The sequence below is a fragment of the Phyllostomus discolor genome, chromosome 4 (assembly GCF_004126475.2).
Source record: "Phyllostomus discolor isolate MPI-MPIP mPhyDis1 chromosome 4, mPhyDis1.pri.v3, whole genome shotgun sequence".
NCBI classification, from domain to species: Eukaryota; Metazoa; Chordata; class Mammalia; order Chiroptera; family Phyllostomidae; genus Phyllostomus; species Phyllostomus discolor.
The window spans coordinates 151,333,216-151,353,069 of record NC_040906.2 but is presented as its reverse complement, the minus strand read 5'-3'; the positions used below and the strand labels follow the sequence as shown (position 1 = coordinate 151,353,069).

Here is a 19,854-nt window from a genome sequence, read left to right as displayed (position 1 = left end):
TTTTCCTTTTCAATACTTTCTTTTTTAAAAAAGTTTTAGGTTCATGGTCAAATTGAATGGAAAACACAGAGTTCCCATATGCACCCTGCCCCTACACACTCACAGCCTTCCCCATTAGCAACATGTCCCACCCGCTACAACGCCTGTTACAACTGGGGACCCTGTGTTGACACGTCATCACCCGAAGCCCACAGTTACGTGAGGGCTCACTCTCAGCGTGCATGCTGCGGGTGTGGATGCATGCACAATAAGAGGAGAACGTGTGTTCTCTGTGTTCTGCCTGTTCATCCCTCCCTCCACCCACCCACCCCAGGTCCCTCCCTGGCCACCACTGATCTGTTCACCGTCTCCACAGTTTCACCTTGGTCAATTAATTTTGACCTCCAAAACTGGCAATCTAATACATCTAGGGGAGAATTTCAGCTACAAGGTGTGGAACCAGGAGTATTCCCATTGATTCTCTGCAAATTCCAAGAAACTGGAACCTGCACTCCCAGCAGTTTTCTGGTTGGTGCTGATTTTGCTGGTCACCTGACCAGGCCACCAAGAGGCATGAAGAGCTGTGAATTGCTGCCACAGGGAAGGGGTCAGGATCAGTGGGACATCTGGAGGGGCTGCTCAAATAGGAGATGTGGCAGAAGTACATGCCCAGGCTCCCCGGGTATATGTTTTTTAAGTTTCTAGATCCTGACCTAGTCATTCCTGACCATAACGCAGGATGCAGAAACAAAAGTTGGAAAGCCCCCAGAAACGAGGTCTTGAGTCCTCCGGTCAGGCCTGACCAGGCCCTGTCTTGTGTCTCTGATGTCCAGGTGTGTGAGAAAGAGAAGCTGTTGTCAGAGAGGAACCAGCTGAAAGCCTGCATGGGGGAGCTGCTGGACAACTTCTCCTGCCTCTCCCAGGAAGTCTGCCGCGACATCCAGAGCCCCGAGCAGATCCAGGCGCTGCATCGGTACTGTCCTGTGCTCAGACCCGTGGGCCTCCCCGCAGCCTCCAGTGTGAGCCCCGCGCCCTTAGGCATCGAGCAGAACCTCGCCACCCCTCAGTGTGCAGTGGGAGAAACTGTGCCCTGCTGTTTGGAGCAAGGTGCAGCTCCCCCTGGGCCCCCCTGGGCCCCCAGCAACACCTCAGAGAATTGTACTTCTGCCCGGAGGCTGGAAGGCACTGACCCAGGAACCTTCTCAGAGAGAGGACCTCCTCTCGAACCCAGGACCCAAACAGTGACCGTGGACTTCTGCCAGGAAATGACTGATAAGTGTACGACTGACGAACAGCCCAGGAAAGATTACACCTAGTGACCTGGCCTGCCTCCCACCTCTCACACCTCTCCCACCCAGGGGGCGCTGTTCATCTGTTGTCTGGAAGAGCCAAGAAGGAATTTGGTGCACACTACAGCGTTTCTTAGCAGCAATACTGATTCTGAGTATTCCCTCCTCTCTTCACACAGGAGTGATATATAGTTACCTTCGCAATGGTGCTACCCCTTGCCCCGGCAAGGAAAGACAACAGTGATGACACTGTCTGTCTGTGGGTTAACTTCAATCTTAACAGGGATAGACTATAACACCTCTAGGACCCAACCACAGATTGTTTTCTCAGTGGCCCATGTCACAAACCCTATCTCAGGAATTTCTTCTGAATGTTCAATTTTTTTCATTGAAGACAGCTTCTATACACATCAAAGTTTTATAGCTAGACTGTACATATTATATATAATATATATAAAATATATATATCTCCATATGCAAAAGTCCTGCATGCCTCGATTTTCTCATTAAAACTGGAAACTTCCTTTCTCATTCACGAACAGGTTCCAACATTCCGCTTCCGTTGTCTCTGATGCTAGAACTAGTTCAGTAACTGTTAACATGGTCCATTTTCTTGATTCACAGTTCGACATCAGTTTCTACTTATTTATGGACAGAATTCAGTGTTGGAAGCTTTTCTGTTAAGGTTTCATTTCAGCGGCCGCACCCGTCCACGAGGTCTGGTTTTGGCCCCGCCGGGGGCACCCCTTGAGTGTCATGGTTGGTTGGTTGGTTTTTGCAGACACTGAACAGTCACGGTCAACTTTGCCACTTGCACTGAGTTTTGGGTCAAACCTATTTTCTTAAATGAAGTTGTGACTTCAGTATAACTCAAGTATACTGTATATTCTTTACTTTTAGTTTAAAAGTAGAACATTTTAGCTAATTAAAAACCACTCAGGTGATAATTATGTAGGAAAAACAATCTTGCCAAATAATGAATTCATCCTAGGATGTGTCGACAATAATCTGCTTGAATATTTTTATATTTCACCTCCTCCCCACCTTTCCCTAAGCGAAGCTGAAATGCAGATAGAGAGCTCAGAGCTGACGCTGGATGTTCAGATTCCTAAGAGGGGAAAGAATCTGGGCATCGCACTAGTAAGTACATCAAAGCAGTAGGAATCCATGGTTCTGTACCAGAACTCAGCAGGCATTGACTCCTAGAAATCAAGTCAGAACCATGTTCTCCCCCAGGGAGTAAGTCCCATTCATTTCAACACTTCCTCAGGCCTCACTTGCTCCTGGAAGTGTAGTGAAGTAAGACTTTGTGCTTTGAAGGACTTGGCTGACCAGGACTGGGCTCCCAGGAGATCGAGCCTGAGGGGATTTGAACTGCAGCCCCAAGGCCCTGCCCCCTAAGTGGCTGTCCTGGGTCAGTGCAGGTCACCCAGAGTAGGAGAGTGCAGGGCAGAAGTGAGCCTGAGGTCTGTCCCTGACACAGGCAAAAGCATTTTTCCTCCCTTTCTTCTCCAAATGTTTTGAGTTGAATTCTGAGGTTTTCTGCCAGTCTCTTGTCCCAAGGCAGATTTCATTCTGAGGCTTCGGACATGACATGGCCAGGAGCCCTCCTTGCCCCTGCCCCACCACACACACACACCTTCCTGCACCTGATGATAATTTCTTCTCGCTGCAAAACTGGTTGGCTTGCAACCCGCAGAGAGCAGCTTCCCTTGGCCCAGGGGGCATGTTGGCCTCTGGCTGCGTTTACAGAAGGCGTGCTGAGGTCCCACGGCCACAGAGGAGGAGAAGTCAGTGCCCCCTCCAGCGGGCCTCCAGCCTGGCTGTGGGAAGGGTCCCCAAGGGTTTGATGTGGGGATGGGGTGGTGGGCAGTGGGACTTGATGGGTGACTTTGTTTCTTTATTTGTGCCATTGTTTGGACAATATTAAAGCTGCATGTAAAAGAGGGAATTAGTGTATGATGTAGGCGAAAAGTGAAACCATAGTAACATATGTTTTAGTATTATTAACCTTTTCTGTACAAATATTAGCGCTAAATGTTTAAATATGTATGATTGCCAGAAATCTGTTGGTTCATGCGATAGGATATTTTCTTTTTAAAAAGGCTTTTCTTTTTTAAACTAGCTCCACTTTTAAAACCTGCCTCTGGGTTTTCGTTGTTTGTCGTGTGTGTGTGTCTGTGTGTGCCCGTGTGTGCCTGTGGTGGACCCACCATCGCTGCTGTGGCTGCAGGAGTTCCTTGGCCCACTAGACCGGTCCTGCGCCTCACCGTGAGGTGTGCCTCTGTGGGACACCAGTGACCGCTCCCGTTCAGACTCTGCGCGAATCACGTGATCCATCACAGGTGTGTGTTATGGTGGAGTCAGCCAACAGTCCTTTGTTTTTTTAGCTCTCTCATTGCCTTTTTTAAGTGACCTCCTCTTCTTTTAAAAAAGGAATGTTTTCTGCTCATGTCATAACCAGGTCCAAACCAACTTGTTGGCGTGATTTTCCCTGGTCTCAACTCATGTGCAACTGGTAGTCTTGACCACATTCCGCTCCCCTGACCCCACCCTTCATGTGGTTCAGTCCGCACACGCCCGCGCAGCACCATGTCCAGGTTCAAGGGGCTCTCTTTCTTTCTCTCCCCCTAACTCAGTCCACATCTGCAGTCTGCCAGCCCCCACCTCACTTTGATTCCTCTCCCAACTGAACCTCTGTCATGGGAACTGGTTAAAAACACTTCTTGAAAAACTGTCTTTCGATTTCTTCATGATTTTTACTGAATTGCTACGAATTTGTTCACTATCCACCATGAACAGTGACTGGTCTTGTGCAATGTGATCTGTCTGTGTCTGTTACTACTCTAAACCATGTGTTTGTCTGAATTATTTCTGGGCTAATTCAAAGGGAGGACTAGCTGGGGACCAAAATCCCAGTTGTCTCAAGTGGAATTCTAAAAACCGGCCTGATTCCTTTCCCTGGGATCCCTTTGTGAAGCCCGTGCCTCTTGTGAGAAGGAAAAGCAAGTTCACCACAAGGGGCAGTGCTTGCACAGCATGGTGACACCCAGTGGTGTTCTTTAGGGTCTTCCTGACCAAAACAAAGACCCTGCAGCCACAGACTGTTTGGGAGGATCTGTACGACAGCCTAGGCGGGTCTCAGAATGTCTGGAATTGGCATGGGCTGTTGGGCAGGGACAGTGGAGGTGGCCCTGTGACGAGTTAACATCACCTGAGTCTAGTCCTCCCCTTGGATCTGCCTTCGCTCGGCACGTGTCCCCAACAACCTCGCTTCATTCAGGTTGGTCAGGCTCTGGGCAGGCAAGTGCTTTGCCGTGTGTGTTTGTTTCTCTGCGTTATCTGGGGGTGCCTTGAATAATCTAACTTCATTACATACTGATTCTGGAACAAAACAGTTGCAAAAAAAAAAAAAAGAAGAAGAAGCTGGCGAAGTTGCTAGGCCCTCCTCCTTCTCTTCCGGGTTCGCTAACAATGACTCAGGCGTCAGAGGTGATGCTGCAGTAGAAAATGTTATTTTGTATATTGTACAAGTAATTTATTAACTGTCTTTCTAAAAGTATGCTGCTTACAAGATGCACTATGATTTTGGATTTAATCCTTATATTGCTTTCCCAAGGAAGTAAAAAAAAAAAAAAAAAAAAAAGAATGGCTAGCGGTTAGTATGCCAACTGCCACTTCTTGAAAAGGAGGGCAGCGAGCCGCTAGAGGACTTGCCTGAGAGGACTGCTAACAGTCAAGTGGGCACAAAGGAAAGTTCAATGCTATTGTCAAGAGGTCTAAACCTACACTTACTCTTTTAATACTTTATCATTGCTGTTAAAGTAGAAGAAACAAACAAAGGTGTGAAAGTTCTAAGCCTTGTTAAGAAACCACCAAGTCCTGCCCCTGTGAGATGACCCATGTGCTGTGCAGTAGCTTCCCTCTCAGAACGAGGGAAGCCTGCCCCACTCTTTCCAGACCGTTTTTGGCTACCTAGCTCCATGTGTTAGACCCCGTTTAAACTGGGAGCTGCTTAGGAAATGACTTCAAACTGCTCCACTATTGCTTAGTTTGGGAGGGGTCCCAGATCTAGAAGGAAGCAGGAATCAAGCATTGTTCTCACCACTGTAAATAAACTAAAGAACATAGTTGGGGGTTTTTTTCTTAAACAATAAAGCTGTTCACTGGATCACAAGTTAGTGTTTCTTCCCCAAATTGAGGGTGTTGTTGTAGGTTCAGTCTCTGGCAAGTGAGTGCACAGTGCGGTGCCCTGCAAGGAGTGGGTGCCTGGGCAGGAAGTCCGTGTGCATGGGAACATTCTGTGTTCAAGCTGCATGTTTTTAATACTGCCCAAGCCACCTCATGACCCAGGCATCAAGCATTGATGCTGTAGAATAGAACATATTTGTATGCAAATAGTGTGTGCAAATAGTATTTGTACATAGAAAAGACCTATTGTGGCAGACTAAGGATAAATTATTCAACCGACGGTGCAAAACATTTCTTGCAAAGAAAAGTAAGTGTATAGTATTTTCCTACACTCCACTCTGGGAGATAATATTTATATCAAATGACTATCGGTGTATTTTAATTGTAATACAGAAATGATGCTGCCATTGGTGAAGAATACCCACTTGGTTGCAGAGGCCCACTTTTGTAGCTTTGATTTAATGTTGTGGTGTGGTGTGCGCATTTCACTATCGAGCAATGGATAAGCAACTCTGACTTACATTTTCATTCCAGTTTATTGACCTCAGCTGACACAGTGGCCCTTCTAGAAGCAGAAGTGCACCAAGACCGTTCATTTCAGGTAGACTCGCATTCAGTGCCAAATGCTCTCATGCGGGCGATCGGACATGTGTATCAGGAAAGAGTGAAGGGACTTGGACGAAGAGGGCTTTTCCCACAGATTGATGCTAAGTCTTCTACCAAAACATGTCTGGAGGCAGAGGGGTGACCTCTACTTGAGCCCCAACAATGCATTTTGCATGTGTGAATGCTGGGGTGCCCATTCACGCTCTGACGTAAAAGACCTGCCACTTCTAGTGCATGATCAGGAAGATTCCAGATGCATTTGGGAGCTTCAGGTGCTGGTTAGACGCCACCTTTGCTTGTGAGGCCAGAAGGGCCTGTGAGGATTTGTTCCAGAACCAGTCTGATGCAAGTGCACCTCTAATATATGCCTTACAAACTCCAGAGGCCATATTCAAAACAGGGTCTTCTCAGTGTATGCAAGGGGCTCCAGCCCCTCTTCTCTTCCTCCCCAGGTTGAACAATACGGACAGTTTTCACACATATCTACCTGTATAACCCTCTGTACCTCTCATAACTGGTCAACGACTGTAACAGGTTACATCAGGTGTTTTTCTACATACTTTTTACACAGATTCTATGCGATTAATGTAACTTAATTCAGTGCATCATTTTATTGTACTAGTTCTTAGGCTTGTCTTTTTTTTTCCTAAGTGATTGTGGTTTTCCTTGTGGTTTTTATTGTAAAAATGAAAATGGCTGTTGATGCTTATTCTCTGTAACTAAGAATTTTTACCTTTTTGGGGAAAAAAAGTGCGTTGCTATGAACTAATGAATTGAATTTTCATTTATTCGTTGTAAATACACTATCGTGCAAAAAATTTTCACTCAGTTGAATTGCTAGTGTTAACTGAATTTTGTGTAGACACCATTTCTGTTGATGAAATAAAGACATATCATTATGCATTGTAAGCCGAATTTCTCCACTCTGGGTCCCTGTGTTCAGATCATATGCTGGTAGCCTCAGGACATCTTTTCTCCCAGAGAAGCCGTATTTCCTCTAGTTTGGACCCTTGCCTGCTACCTGATTAATCTGATTAGACATCTAAAAAATGTGACAATGCTAATGTGGTTCCTCAACTCTGAATTTTAAAGATCCCTAACGCCTATGAGAACAGATAAAACCAATTTGCTGGTTTGGGTGTGGTGCGGTGGCCGTCGCCAAACATCACCACTGGGGGCGCTGCGAGAAGGGTATCGTTTCTCAAAACAGCGCGTGAATCTAACAATTACCTCCCGCAAAAAGCTGAACGAAAGGAAGGGAGGAAAAGGGCATTAAATCCACACCAAGGTACAATGAGGGGCAGAACAAGGAGTTTAGAATTGTGGTTAGGGAGTAAATACAATTGAACGAAAAAAGTATATGTGGTAGTTTAGTCTTGGATTTTGACATCAAAGGAAAACAAGATACTGAACGCTGGGCGGGCCAGACAGCTTTGAGTCGCCCTGGACCCAGGAGTGGTTGGGTTGAGCGGCCAGTGAGCCTGTGAATCATGGAATCATGGATTCAAATGATGTCCGGAGAAGGCGCTGCTGCCCAGGTCTGGGTTTCACCAAGCACGTGGCCGCGCCCCATGCATCAGGTGGGAAAACTGAAATTAAAAATCCGTGAATTAGCCCTGGCTGGCATAGCTCAGTGGATTGAACGTGGGCTGCAAACCAAAGCATCGCAGGTTCGATTCCCAGCCAGGGCACATGCCAGGGTTGCAGGCCACAGCCCCCAGCAACCGCACATTCATGTTTCTCTCTCTCTTTCTCCCTCCCCTCCTCTCTAAAAATAAATAAACAAATCTTTTCTAAAAATCCGTTAATTATGCTCCCTTAGTAAATCTCTGAAAGCACCCTAATGAGTCCCCTGGGGGTGGAGGGGGTTGCTTCCAGGGAACATGTAATGAGATTTGCAAATGTGTGCTCTTCTGGAAACACCACATTCCTAACATTCTAGGCATGAAAGGTAAAAAATACAGTCTTCTGCCTGAAGATGTGAAGTCATTCAATCCACTGTGGAAAAGACAGGTGGGTCATAGTCCCAAAATTTTCTGTAGGAAAACCTGGTCCCTTGGAACTGACAGATTTGCTGCCCCTTCCTCCCTGACGTTTGTGCTTGTGGCAGGAATGACAGTCGTGGTTGGGTACAGAATAAAGCTGTTATGTCCCACAGAGGGGAAGCACTCAGACAGCGTCTAGCCCCAAATGGGCAGCACCCACTTCCTTCCCACTCTGAATGCGCACCTGAGGGGCAAGCCATAGTCACCTCTGGGCACGGGGATTCTCAGACCGCCAACCCTTCTGCTGCATGTATTTGGAAATAACTTTGCTATTCTTTGAAATAGTTCTAGAATGTTCACTCTTCCAGCCCAGCACCCCTGCCCCTCAATTAGGATGCATTAGCAAGGCTGTGCTTGATGTTTTACAGCAGCTTGTGACGGTGCCCAGAGTGGGATGGGTTTCCAGTTCTCCCCGCTGAGCACCGTGACCTCTCTGTGTAAATGAATGAGATACTTCCTGCTGTCAAAGAATCAAGGCCCAGACAGATGGAGTTCATTTCACATCCCATTATGCAAGTGCCTTTCCCTTCATTTGACTCAAAAGCATGATACCTTCTGTCCCCACTCCCACCTCTGGCTCCTACAGAGCCCAACATACTCCTGCCCCCTGGCCTGCTTAGTCAACCAGAAAGAGGCATCACAGCTTCTTCATGATTAGCTCTCACTCTTTCCCCTTGGTGACAGGTGCATCTCTGAGGCAGTGACCCTCATCCTAAAGCAATGGATGGAAACCTTCAGAGACATGCCAGAATTTATGGGAAGTACTACATTTTACACTGAATGCTTTTAAACTTTTTAACCTCTCTTTATGCCGTGCAGTTGATGACCTATAAAGGCTTTTGAGGGTGAAAGAAATTTAAATTACAAAAAAATGTTTTAAGTGATGCTACATGGGCTTCTGAAAGAATCTCATGTAATAAAGCCATCGACAAGTCATGACAGCACCCAGTGACTGAGGAATAAAGACTGGAGTATTGGAAGTGATGGGTGAGGTATTACTTTGGGCCTCTACTCATAAACATACATTCATTCAACCCTGGGCTACATGTTGTACATCCAAGATTTTAAATGCACAAGCCTTATCCTTAGAGCTTTCATGGGCTAGTCAGGCAGACCGATGTGCAAATAAATAATTGCCCAGGGCCTGCTGATTGCTGTAGACCAGAAAAAGAGCAGGGCTTCCTAGAAGGAACATCGCCTTGGAGCAGAGACCTGGGTTAGAATTCCAGCTGCACAGCATGCATTTCAGCCATGTGACCTTTAGCTATAGGGCAAAGTACTTAATTTCTTTGAGCCTTCTCTGATCTAAAAAAAAAAAAATATGGAGATGAACAAAAACTTCATACAGTTGTACAAGGTATAGATAATATGTCCTCAGCACCTGGGATATGGCATACCCCTTAAAAGGGCACCTGTTGGGACGTGGGCCCAGTGGTGTTTCCACCCACCTGGTCTTCACTGGCTCTTCTACCAGCTCACTGCGGAACAGGTCATGCTCCTTCACATCGCCACACTCTTTCCACAGCTGCGAATGGACTCAGGAGCCATTTGGGCTAGAAGCATAGACCAGTCCCACCCAGGCAGTTACCCCGTGTATTAGTTAGAGTTCCCCAGAGAGACAGAACCAATAGAAAATATTGACGAGAGAAAAAATAGAGAAACAAAGAGATATTGATATATATGAGTAATCATAAGGAATTGGCTCACACAATTATGGAAACCGAAAAGTCCCACAGTCTACGTTTTGCAAGCTGGAGACCCAGAATAGCCAGTGGTATACTTCTGAGAACTACAGAGCCGATGCAGAGAGTCCCAGTCCAAGGGCAGAAGACTGTCCCAGCTCAGGGGAGCTCACCTCCGATGGTTAGAAGGTGCTTCCTAGAAATAAACTGCATCTAGTGTGTGCCTTTTTAAAAACAAAATATTTAAATTTTACACACAAAAAAAGTACCTGTTCTATAATTACAAGGCTGACAGAAAGAAAGGCATGATGGGTGGAGGGCTGGCTGAGAAGGAGCTCCTGGAACTGCATCCATAAGCAAAGGGTCCCCGAAAGGCAGTACGCGGTGGATGGAGGTTGTCCAGCATCCCACCACTCTGTGGGCAAGGACAGTGGAGAGCAAGAGCTGCAAGCAGCTGTTAAGGTGCAAGCGGTGGAGAGCAAGGTCAGAGGCACGGGCCTGGGCATAAAGGCTTTGTGTGTGCCAGGCTAAAGAGATCAGATTTTATCTCACAGGACATAGATGATGCAGAGCTTTTGACACTGCACCAAACTGATTCTCCTAATGACTTGAAGCCTTTATCACGGGGTGTGTAGCCAGGACTGGAGGACAGTCTGGCCATGGGATGGAGGAGCTAAATAGCTCTTCCATGGGAACTGAGCTCACCTTTATGGCTCTCAGAACTCAGACAGCGCCAGTCAGCCTAGTGATGGGCTAATTAGTGCATATCTCACCACTGTGGCCATGTCTCTGTGCTCTGTGAGAAGCATTAACTGGCCCCAGCTGGTATGGCTCAGTGGACTGCGTGCTGGCTGTCAAACTAAGGGGTGGCTGGTTCAATTCCCCATCAGGGCACATGTCTGGGTTTCGGGCTGCGTCACTAGTGGGGAGTGTGCAAGAGGCAACCAACCACCCATTGATGTTTTTCTCCCTCTCTTTCTCCCTCCCTTCCCTTCTCTCTAAAAATAAATAAATAAAATCATTTTTAATGAAGCAGTAAGTGCTTTTTGATGCACCTTTGCTGGATGGCAGGACCCCTGGCAGGATGGGCAGGATGAGGAAGAGGTGTCTGCGGCAGTCACTCCCAAGAAGTCCGGAATGAGGTCCCATGGGGCAGCTGTGGGCCCGCAGTCGTGGCGCCCCCACTGACAATGCATGATCCCGCAGAAGGATAAAGTATAAAATCACGCAGTGTTCATGTTTGCCAGAGTTATAAACAATATTTATTAATTTTCTTTTTTTAATCTTCTTTTTTTAATCCTCACCAAAGGACATTTTTTTTTAATTTTAGAGAGAGGTAAAAGGCAGGAGAAAGAAAGGGATAGAAACATGAACGTGAGAGAGAAACATCAATTGGTTGCCTTCTGTATATGCCCTGACAGGGGCTGAACCCACAACCCAGGCATGTGCCCTGATTGGGAATCTAACCCATAGTCTCTCGGTTTGCAGGATGACACCCAACCAACGGAGCCACACAGGCTAGGGCTAATCAGTATCTTATGTCATGACCTTTATGGACAAAAATCCATCTGGTTCATCCCTAAGAGATGAACTAATGAAAGGGAAAAAAATAAAAGTTTCTCTTCAACGTCTCCTTCACAGACAGGACGTTCCTGGCCTGCTCTGGACCTGTGCTCAAGTGTCCAAACTGTTGCTGCTGCCACCGCAGCAGAGCTCCAGTGGCCTCTCAGCAACATGTCCCCTTGGGCTGCTGGGTAGGAAACAGGTAGCTGCATCCCAATCCTTCTCCCCTCAGGATGACAGCAGCTCTTACTCCTAGACTCTTCCGATGGTGCCCACTTCCTCCCTGCCTGATCCCTGCCTGCGCACAGAACCTGCCGCAGACAGTGAGACAGTGAGGCCAACCAGGGCTGTGCGGGGCTGGCCCCAGCCCCACCAGGGAGGGGCCTCTTGTGTGGGGTGAGCCCAGCTGGGAGCACCCTGCACACACCCATCGCTGGGTGTGTGTTTCTATGGAGGGGACGGTTCCTGGAGTTCTTCCCTCGGGGTAAGCTGACCAGGTACAACTTTTCTGCTGCAGGCGCCAGTTGCTTCAAGGTCCTGTTTTCTGGCCCGAGGCATGCATTATTTTTTCATAACAGATGAAAGTTCTAGAAGCATGTTCTGAAAGAGATAGGAAACAAAACAAAATAGACTCAAAGGGCTTTCGAAAGTCAGTCCTGCCCACCCACTTGGGACTCTCTGGCACAAACACCAAGGACCCATCACAACCGGCTGCAGGAGACAATTCTCCTTGAGCAGCCTCAGAGATGGCAGGTTCTATTGCCTAAATCCCACCTGCCACCTCCTCCTCCTTCTCCAGGTGTTGTTTTGTCAAAAATCCAGAGCTCAAACTAAAAAGCCAAATTTTCCCAGCTCCATCTTTGCACACTCTACAAATAGCCAGGTTTTTGGCACTGTAAAATGTGGAAGAGAAAACTGATTCAAATGTGGAATGATCCATTTTGTAATGATCTATCCTTAATCCTAAACATATGCTAAACTTAGGATTCCTTGCCCAGGGAGAGCAAATGGCAGCAAAGAGACACTGGAGAAGCTTGGGTCAAGTCAGCCAGGCTTGGAGGAAAATTCCAGCTCGTTCACTTGTCCAGTAAACACTGATTTTTGTCCTTGCTGCGTCCCAAGTAGTGTGCTTCACCACATCCTAACTGTGTGACTTTGGACAAGTCATCTGTTTCCTTATCCATGAAATGGGAATAATCACAGCATTGAAGCAAAGAAGCCCATGGCAGGGTCTAGACCACAGCTGGGCCCTTAATAAAGTGTGTGTCTCTTCCTCAGAGTCTTTGGTAGTTGATATATTATGTAGAACTTCTCAGCCAAGGAGTTCAATAAATTATAACCCATCCTCAAACGCCTATCTAATAACTCTTGTTAATAGTGTTGACTCAAAAAAGACCTTCCCAAATGAGACAAAGAACTTAGAAATAACAGAGATTTTAGATTAAATATATTAAAAATTTTATGATGTCATAAATACAGATAAGAGACAGACTGAAAGTCTTATTGTGTGTGTGTGTGTGTGTGTGTGTGTGTGTGTGTGTAAAGAGTTAATATAACACTATATAAGAGTTCCTAGAAATCAAAAGACAAATATTCCAGCAGAAAAATAGACAAGGGCAATCCATCATGAAAATATAGATGGTCCCCTGGCCATTATGGCTCAGTTGGTTGGTTGGAGCATCGTTCTGTATACCAAAAGGTTGTGGGTATGATTCCCAGTCAGGGAGCTTGCAAGAGTCAACTGATTGATATTTCTCTCTCTCTCTTTCTCCCTCTCTCTGTCTCTCTGTTTCTCTCTCTGTCCCCCTCACCCCTTTCTCCTCTTTCTAAAAGCAATGAAAGAAGTCCTCAGGTAAGTAAAAAAAAATACAGATGGCGCCCTGGCTGGTGTGACTTGGTGGATCGAGTGTTGGCCTGCGAACCGAAAGATCACAGGTTCGATTCCCAGTCAGGGCACATGCCTGGATTGTGGGCCACATTGCCAGTTGGGGGCATGCTAGAGGCAACTGATCAATGTTTTTCTTGGACATCAATATTTCTCTCCCCCTCTCTCTTCCTCTCTCTAAAAATAAAATAAAAAGTCTTTTAAAAAAATACAGGTGGCAAATAAACATATGTAAAAACTTACTTGTAATCACAGTAATGTAAATTAAAACAAGGGGGGAAACAAGCAAACAATAAGTGAATAAGTAAGTAAGTAAAACAAAAGGAAACATTTTTTGTTCGTTAGACTGGACCAGGGGAGATAGTGTCTGATGTTGGCAAGAGTGTGGAGAAAGAGGTGCTGCTGTGCTGAGAAGTAAGGGGATAAACTGGCATTAGTCTTCCTGAGCAATACTTGGCAGCATCTATCACCGGGTAAAATATGCAAACCCATTACAACCAATAATCCCACTTCTAGGTACCCTTCAAAGCTATATGTATGAAACAGTCACTGAGGCATTGCAGTAGACAAAAGGTTAGACTGGCTGAATGGCCGTCAAGCCCCTCATGGTGCAGCCACACCGTGGAGAGGCCCAAGTTAGTATAACACCGAGGCAGTGCCATGGATGCTGACATGGAAAGATCCCTGAGGCCTATCATGCTTTGAGCAAAGCAAATTGCAGACATATCTCTGTAGTGTGATCACATTTATATTTTTAAAAACAAATAACAGACATGTCTGCACACATATTTGCCCCCAAAGACAGATCCAGAATGCACCGAGGAAGGATGGGGGATGCAGCTCGTGCTGTTCACAGCAGTTGTCTTTGGGGAAAGAAGAGGGGACTGACTCCAAGCGATAGAACGAGAAGAGGTAAACCCTCTCATGGTCAAGTTCACATTTTACCCTGTGTTCTTTTATATTGCTTGAATGTCTTCCAATGAGCATGAATTACTTGAATTTGAAAAACAGTAAATAAGGGGAAAAAACACCCTGTTCTTCCAAACCATCGGTGGTACCCCTGCTCTAACACACTCCTTTCTGCTTGGGCCACTGCATGCCTCCTAGCTGGTCCCCCTGACTGCACTCCTACCCCTTGTCTTAGTCTGTTCAGGCTACTATAACAAAATACCATAGACAGGAGCATTGTCCCATAAACTGAAAGGTTGCAGGTTTTATTTCCAGTCAGGACACATGCTTCGGTTGCTGGTTCAATCCTGGTCCCAGTCAGGTAAGCAACATTCTCTCTATCTCTATCTCTATCTCTAGCGCTAGCTCTAGCTCTAGCTCTAGCTCTATCTCTATCTCTATCCACCCCCTCCCCGCCTTTTTTTTTTTTTATTTTTTTTTTTATTTTATAAAATAAAATAAAAATTTATTTTAAATTTTTAAAATTATTTAAAAATTTTAAATAAATTTTATTTAAAATTATTAAATTTAAAATAAAATTTAAAATTTAAATTTAATTTTTAAATTAAATTTAAAAATTTAATTAATTTTTAAAGTTAATTAAAAATTATTTTTTTAATTTAAAAAAATTAAATATTTTTTAAGAAGAACATAAATTTATTTTTCACAGTTCTGGAGGCTGGAAAGTCTGACTGAGTCCTAAAAAGTCTACCATCTAGGACCTAAAACAGCATAAAAATCAGTTTACAGTCTGTATATAAAAAGTGGATGGCCCTAACCCTGCCTGCTGCACTAACTTCTGCTGAAGATCCCTCTGTTTGCAAGAACCGTGATGTGCCAGCCTGGCCACAGCACTCGGACTCGGCAGCTGCGGCCTCAATCCCGAGACTTCCTACCACGTGGGGAGCAAAGTGGTCTGTCGACTCTGTAAGAGGCTTGGGGAAAAGTGACCATAAGCTCAGTGGCCAAAGGCCCTGTTTACCATCCTTAGAAACATAAAACACAGGAAAGAAAGAGGAAGATAAAAATTAGAGTTTATCACCTTATCTTATTTTCTCTAAGCCGGCAATTCTCACCCTTCTTCATCTCACAGCACACATAAACTAATGACTAAAATTCTGCAGCACACCAGAAAATATATTTTTTGCTGATCAGACAAAAAAATAGGTATAATGTTGACTCATTAACACCAGATGGCAATTGTTGTGTTGGCTGTTGTCATTTTTTTAATTTGACAGTCTAAGGGAAAGGAGTTTAGTACCTAATTAGTCAGGTATTGCAGGTTTTAAAAATTAATGTGGCCCTGACTGATGTGGCTTAGTGGGTTGGGCATCATCCTGCAAATCAAAAGGTCACCAATTAGATTCCCGGTCAGGCCACATGCCTGGGCCGAGGGCCAGGTCCCCAGCTGGGGGTGTGCAAGAGGCAGCTAATTGATCGATGTTTCTCTCACCCATCAAGTCTCTCTCCCTCTCCTTCTCCCTCCCTTCCCCTCTCTCTAATAATAAATAAATAAATATTAAATAAATATTAAATATTAGTAATAGTGAATTCTTGTGGCACACCAACTGAAAATCACTGCTCAAGATTCCTGAGCATGGCTAACTTCTCTCCCAAAAGATAATCTGAAAAAAGTTTTAAATCTGCCTCAACTGAATGTTGCTGTCTCTCCCTCATTCTCTGCCAATGCAAAGCCTCCTCCCACATGGAAGGAGTTACAAGAAAGGGAAAACGATAAAAATGGTCTTCCAGAGCCCTGGCTGGTACAGCTCAGTGGATTGAGTGCAGGCGTGAGAACCAAAAACTATCTTCTTGGCTCCCCAAATGCAGATAAGAAGCAGGAGACACCTGCAAGGTTACTCTAAAAAGTGGTGCTCAGCCTTGGCTGCACATTGCCATCACCGTGGGAGCTGAAAAAATACTGATCCTGCCTCCCATCCCGACCCCCCCCCCAGTTCTGGTTTGTTTGGGATTGATGGATCCTAGACATGAAAAAAGTATTTTTTAGGCTCCCAGATGACTGTAATTTGTAGCCAGAGTTGAGAAGCCAGCTGTGGTTTGGCATAGGGGCCCAAATGCCCACACATCAATGCTAAACATGGTCTCCTAGGTAGACCACTGGTCACTGACAAGAAATGAGTATCAGTTTGAGAGAAGCCTTTTAGGAAAAATCCAGGTAGGATGATTCATCCTCAAGTTGTGGCTTTACTGCAGTAACAAAATATCTCTAAATTCATAGGAGATATGAAACTGAGTTAGAGGGACTTATTATTAACACAAAGAATGAATCAAAGGAAAAAGCAAGCATGTGAGCTCAGGCAAGTGAGCTTAACAGGGAAGTTTCCACTCTAAACTAGGAAGAGTTTTTTTTTCTTTGATGAAAAACAACTGTTAGGAGCAGTGGGTAAACTGTCATTCTTTTTCCCAGAATTGAAAAGAATCCACAATAAATAGCCATTATGTCTTACAGTGGTCACAGAATGTTTATTCCACAGCGGCCTCTCAGAAAACAGAATTAAAATCAATACAATATTGATTTTAGTCTTTGTGAAATATGTCCCCAAATATTTGTATACAACTTTTAAACCCCAGAGCTATTAAAACAATGGAGTACCCCTCCTTCCTTGGTGAGATGAGGGCAACTCAAGGTTACCAACAATCCCTCCTCTGGTCCGTTTTCCACACTGTGACGGAAAGAGCTCTCTAAAGTGCAACTCTGACCCAGTCACTCCTCTGCTGCACGTCCCTTCTCAGTTCTCCATCGCCTGCCCTCAAGGCCTCCATCTCCCCTCTCCAGCCTCCCTGTCTGCACAGCCCTCCTACCGCCCTATGCCCCAGCCAGACGTGAGTTCCCAGAGAGCCCTGCTGTGCCACACCTTGAGGCTTTGTCTACACTGCCCCCTTGCCTGGGATGGCCACTGCCAGATACCCCAGTTCACTAGGTCTAGAAGACTCCTCACATCCTTCAAGACTCAGTTCAAAGGCACTTGACCTATGAAGCTTTTAAAAATTTGGTACATATATACAATGGAATATTACTTAGTCATAGAAAAGAAGGAAACCTGACCATTTGTGACAGCATGGATGAACCTAGAGGGTGTTATGCTAAGTGAAATAAGTCAAATATCATATGACTTCACTTATTTAAAAAACAAAATGAATGAACAAATAAAACAGAAACAAACTTACAGACACAGAGAACAAATGGATGGTGGCCAGATGGGAGGGGGTTGGGTAAAAAAGTGAAGGGATTGAGAAGTACTAATTAGCAGTTACAAAAGAGTCAGAGTCCTGGCGGGCGTAGCTCAGTGAATTGAGTGCGGGCTGCGAACCAAAGTGTCACAGGTTCAATTCCCAGTCAGGGTACATGCCTGGGTTGCAGGCCACGGCCCCCAGCAACCACACATTGATGTTTCTCTCTCTCTCTCTCTTTCTCCCTCCCTTCCCTCTCTAAAAATAAATAAACAAAACCTTTTAAAAAAAGAGTCATGTGGTGTAAAGTACAGCACAGGGAATGGAGTGAATACATTGTAATGACTGTGTACAGTGCCAGGTGGGCACCAGACTGACCGGGGGCAATCCTTTTGTGAGTTATAAATGTCTATATATATAAATGTCTAACCCCTATGCTGTACACTTGAGTCTAAAATAATATTAAATGTCAACTGCAATTGAAAAAATAAAGAAATATGGTTTTTCTGACCCATCCAAAAAAGTGACAACTACCTCCTTTGCCCAAACCCCCAACATGCACCTTACACTTAATCACATTTACGTGTGTATCTAAGTTTCCCACCCAGATTCTGAGCCCTTTGATAGCATCTTATCCACTTACACACCCAGCACCTAAAAGTTAGATTGATATAAAGTTTTCAATTAAGTTTATTTTATGAATTGAATTTAACTGAATTTATTGAATGAATTCATTTAACTCTCCACAAATTAACCTCCCTCTCTCTCAACACAAACGTATACACACCACGAAGGAGGAAAGGGAAGCCTAAGAAGGAGCCCAAGCAGGACACCTCTTGCAACAGTTCCTGGATCAGTCAGCTGGTCTTTACTTACCATTGAGGTTCTGTGCCCAGTGGCTGAAGGCAGAAGCGAGGGGCTGTTTTCCTGGTATGGAGAGTCTAAGCAAGAGCTATGCCGAGTACTGGAACTTCCTGAGTCACTGTGAGGCTCTCCTTTTTCAGACAGCAATCTGGACAGAAAGCTGGCCTTTCGACTGCCCGAGCGAGGTCTGTCTGTCCAGACCCCACTCTCTCTCAGGCTGCCATTGCTGTCTCTGAAGTGACTGTGCAAATCTGTGAGAGGCTCCCCTGAGGGCTGCGAGTCCTGGGACTGCCCCCGGTTTCCTATTGCATAGGATGGACAGTGCCTTGGAGCCGTCGGCATACCTAGCCAGGACTGGGACCTTGCATTCTGTGCGCCAAAGGAGGAATGATCTGGTTGCTGTCCCGGGTGCTGAATTCTAACGCAGTCATCCCAGGGACACGGGCTGTGGACGTGGAGCTGTCCGCTGTGCTGATCCTTCTCAGCCCAGTCATTTTTACCACCCCACGTGTCTACCTCAAGTTGCCTGGCCTGTGGGATTTGCCACAAGGTTTTAGACTTCGGCACAGTCACCTGGGTGACTTGTCGCTGATTATTGTCTTGGAGTACAGAGATTCTTTCAGACAAGGGGGAGCAAATCATACACTGCTGGGGCACTGAATATTTTTTCAAATGAAATGGAGGGCCCCTTTCATCCTCAACGCCCTCATTGCCTGACTTGTCATGAAGTGCCCTCATGATTTTCCTGATCCCAAGATGGAATATTTCTAGTACATTAAGGAACAAAGAGATGGCTGCAATGCTGTGCATAAAGAGCATGAAAATGGTCTTCTCTGTGGGCCTGGATACAAAGCAATCCACTGCATTGGGGCATGGAGGTTGAGTGCATTTGTAGAGGGAGTGCATGTGAAACCCATAGAGAACATACTGGCCTATCATAAACCCTACTTCCAGCACAGATCTTATCAAGATGTGTAAGACATAAGTACGCAGCAGACAGCCTTTCAGAGGGACTTTATGGATCCTCCTCTGTTCTTCTAACCTCCTCAGTTGTCTATCTATCCTTTGTTGCTCCTCCAATTCAAGCCCCGGATTCTCCATGTGGGCTCTAAGGTGTGACTTTTTCCTCTGCCTCTCCTTTTCAAAGGCCCTGAGTCTATAAAGGGCATGGCCCATATACACCAGAGAGGGAGAAGACACGAAGATGATCTGTAAGACCCAGAACCTGATCAAAGAGATAGGGAAAGCATCATCATAACAGATATTATTGCAACCTGGCTGCTGGGTGTTGCAGGCAAATGCTGACTGTTCATCATCCCAGACATCTTCAGCAGCCACACCAAGTACCAGCATTCGGAAAATGAAGAGGATGGTCAGCCAGATTTTCCCCACTATGGTTGAGTGAGAGTGAACTTCCTCTAGAACGCCACCCAATAAGTTCCAATCCCCCATGGTAAGAAGACTAGCGTCTGAAATAAAAAATAAAAAATAAACCACAAATGTAAAGGTTAATAACAACCATGGATGTAACATATAAAGACTCAGGCTCAGCAAAACAGCAGGTTTTTTTATGTTAGTAAAACTATGAAAGGTTTTCCAGCCCTAATATT

The 19,854-nt window shown here is 45.4% G+C and overlaps 2 protein-coding genes across 5 annotated transcripts in view; one reads left to right on the top strand and one right to left on the bottom strand.

Annotated features, from left to right (window-relative positions):
- Positions 1-6,974, top strand: part of BACH2 (BTB domain and CNC homolog 2) — a 332,554-nt gene extending 325,580 nt beyond the window's left edge. For all 4 annotated transcript variants that reach the window (XM_036024482.1, XM_036024481.1, XM_028508406.2 and 1 more), the window contains one exon: positions 813-6,974. In XM_036024482.1, the coding sequence (XP_035880375.1) occupies positions 813-1,295 (483 nt within the window). In that variant the 3' untranslated portion in view covers positions 1,296-6,974. The remainder of the gene's footprint in view (positions 1-812) is intronic.
- A 4,299-nt stretch (positions 6,975-11,273) lies between these two features.
- GJA10 (gap junction protein alpha 10) lies at positions 11,274-19,854 on the bottom strand. The gene is made up of 2 exons (XM_028509644.2): positions 18,257-19,854; positions 11,274-11,955 (listed from the first exon to the last, which is right to left on the bottom strand). The coding sequence occupies exons 1-2, from the start codon at positions 19,775-19,777 to the stop codon at positions 11,917-11,919; spliced, it is 1,560 nt and encodes a 519-aa protein (XP_028365445.2). The 5' UTR covers positions 19,778-19,854; the 3' UTR covers positions 11,274-11,916.

Coding starts and splice junctions, on each gene's coding strand:
- GJA10 (XM_028509644.2), bottom strand. CDS start 19,777: ATGTTACATCCATGGTTGTTATTAACCTTTACATTTGTGGTTTATTTT. Junction 11,956..18,256: donor CTGGGCACAGAACCTCAATG/GTAAGTAAAGAC, acceptor TATCTCTTTCAG/AACATGCTTCTAGAACTTTC.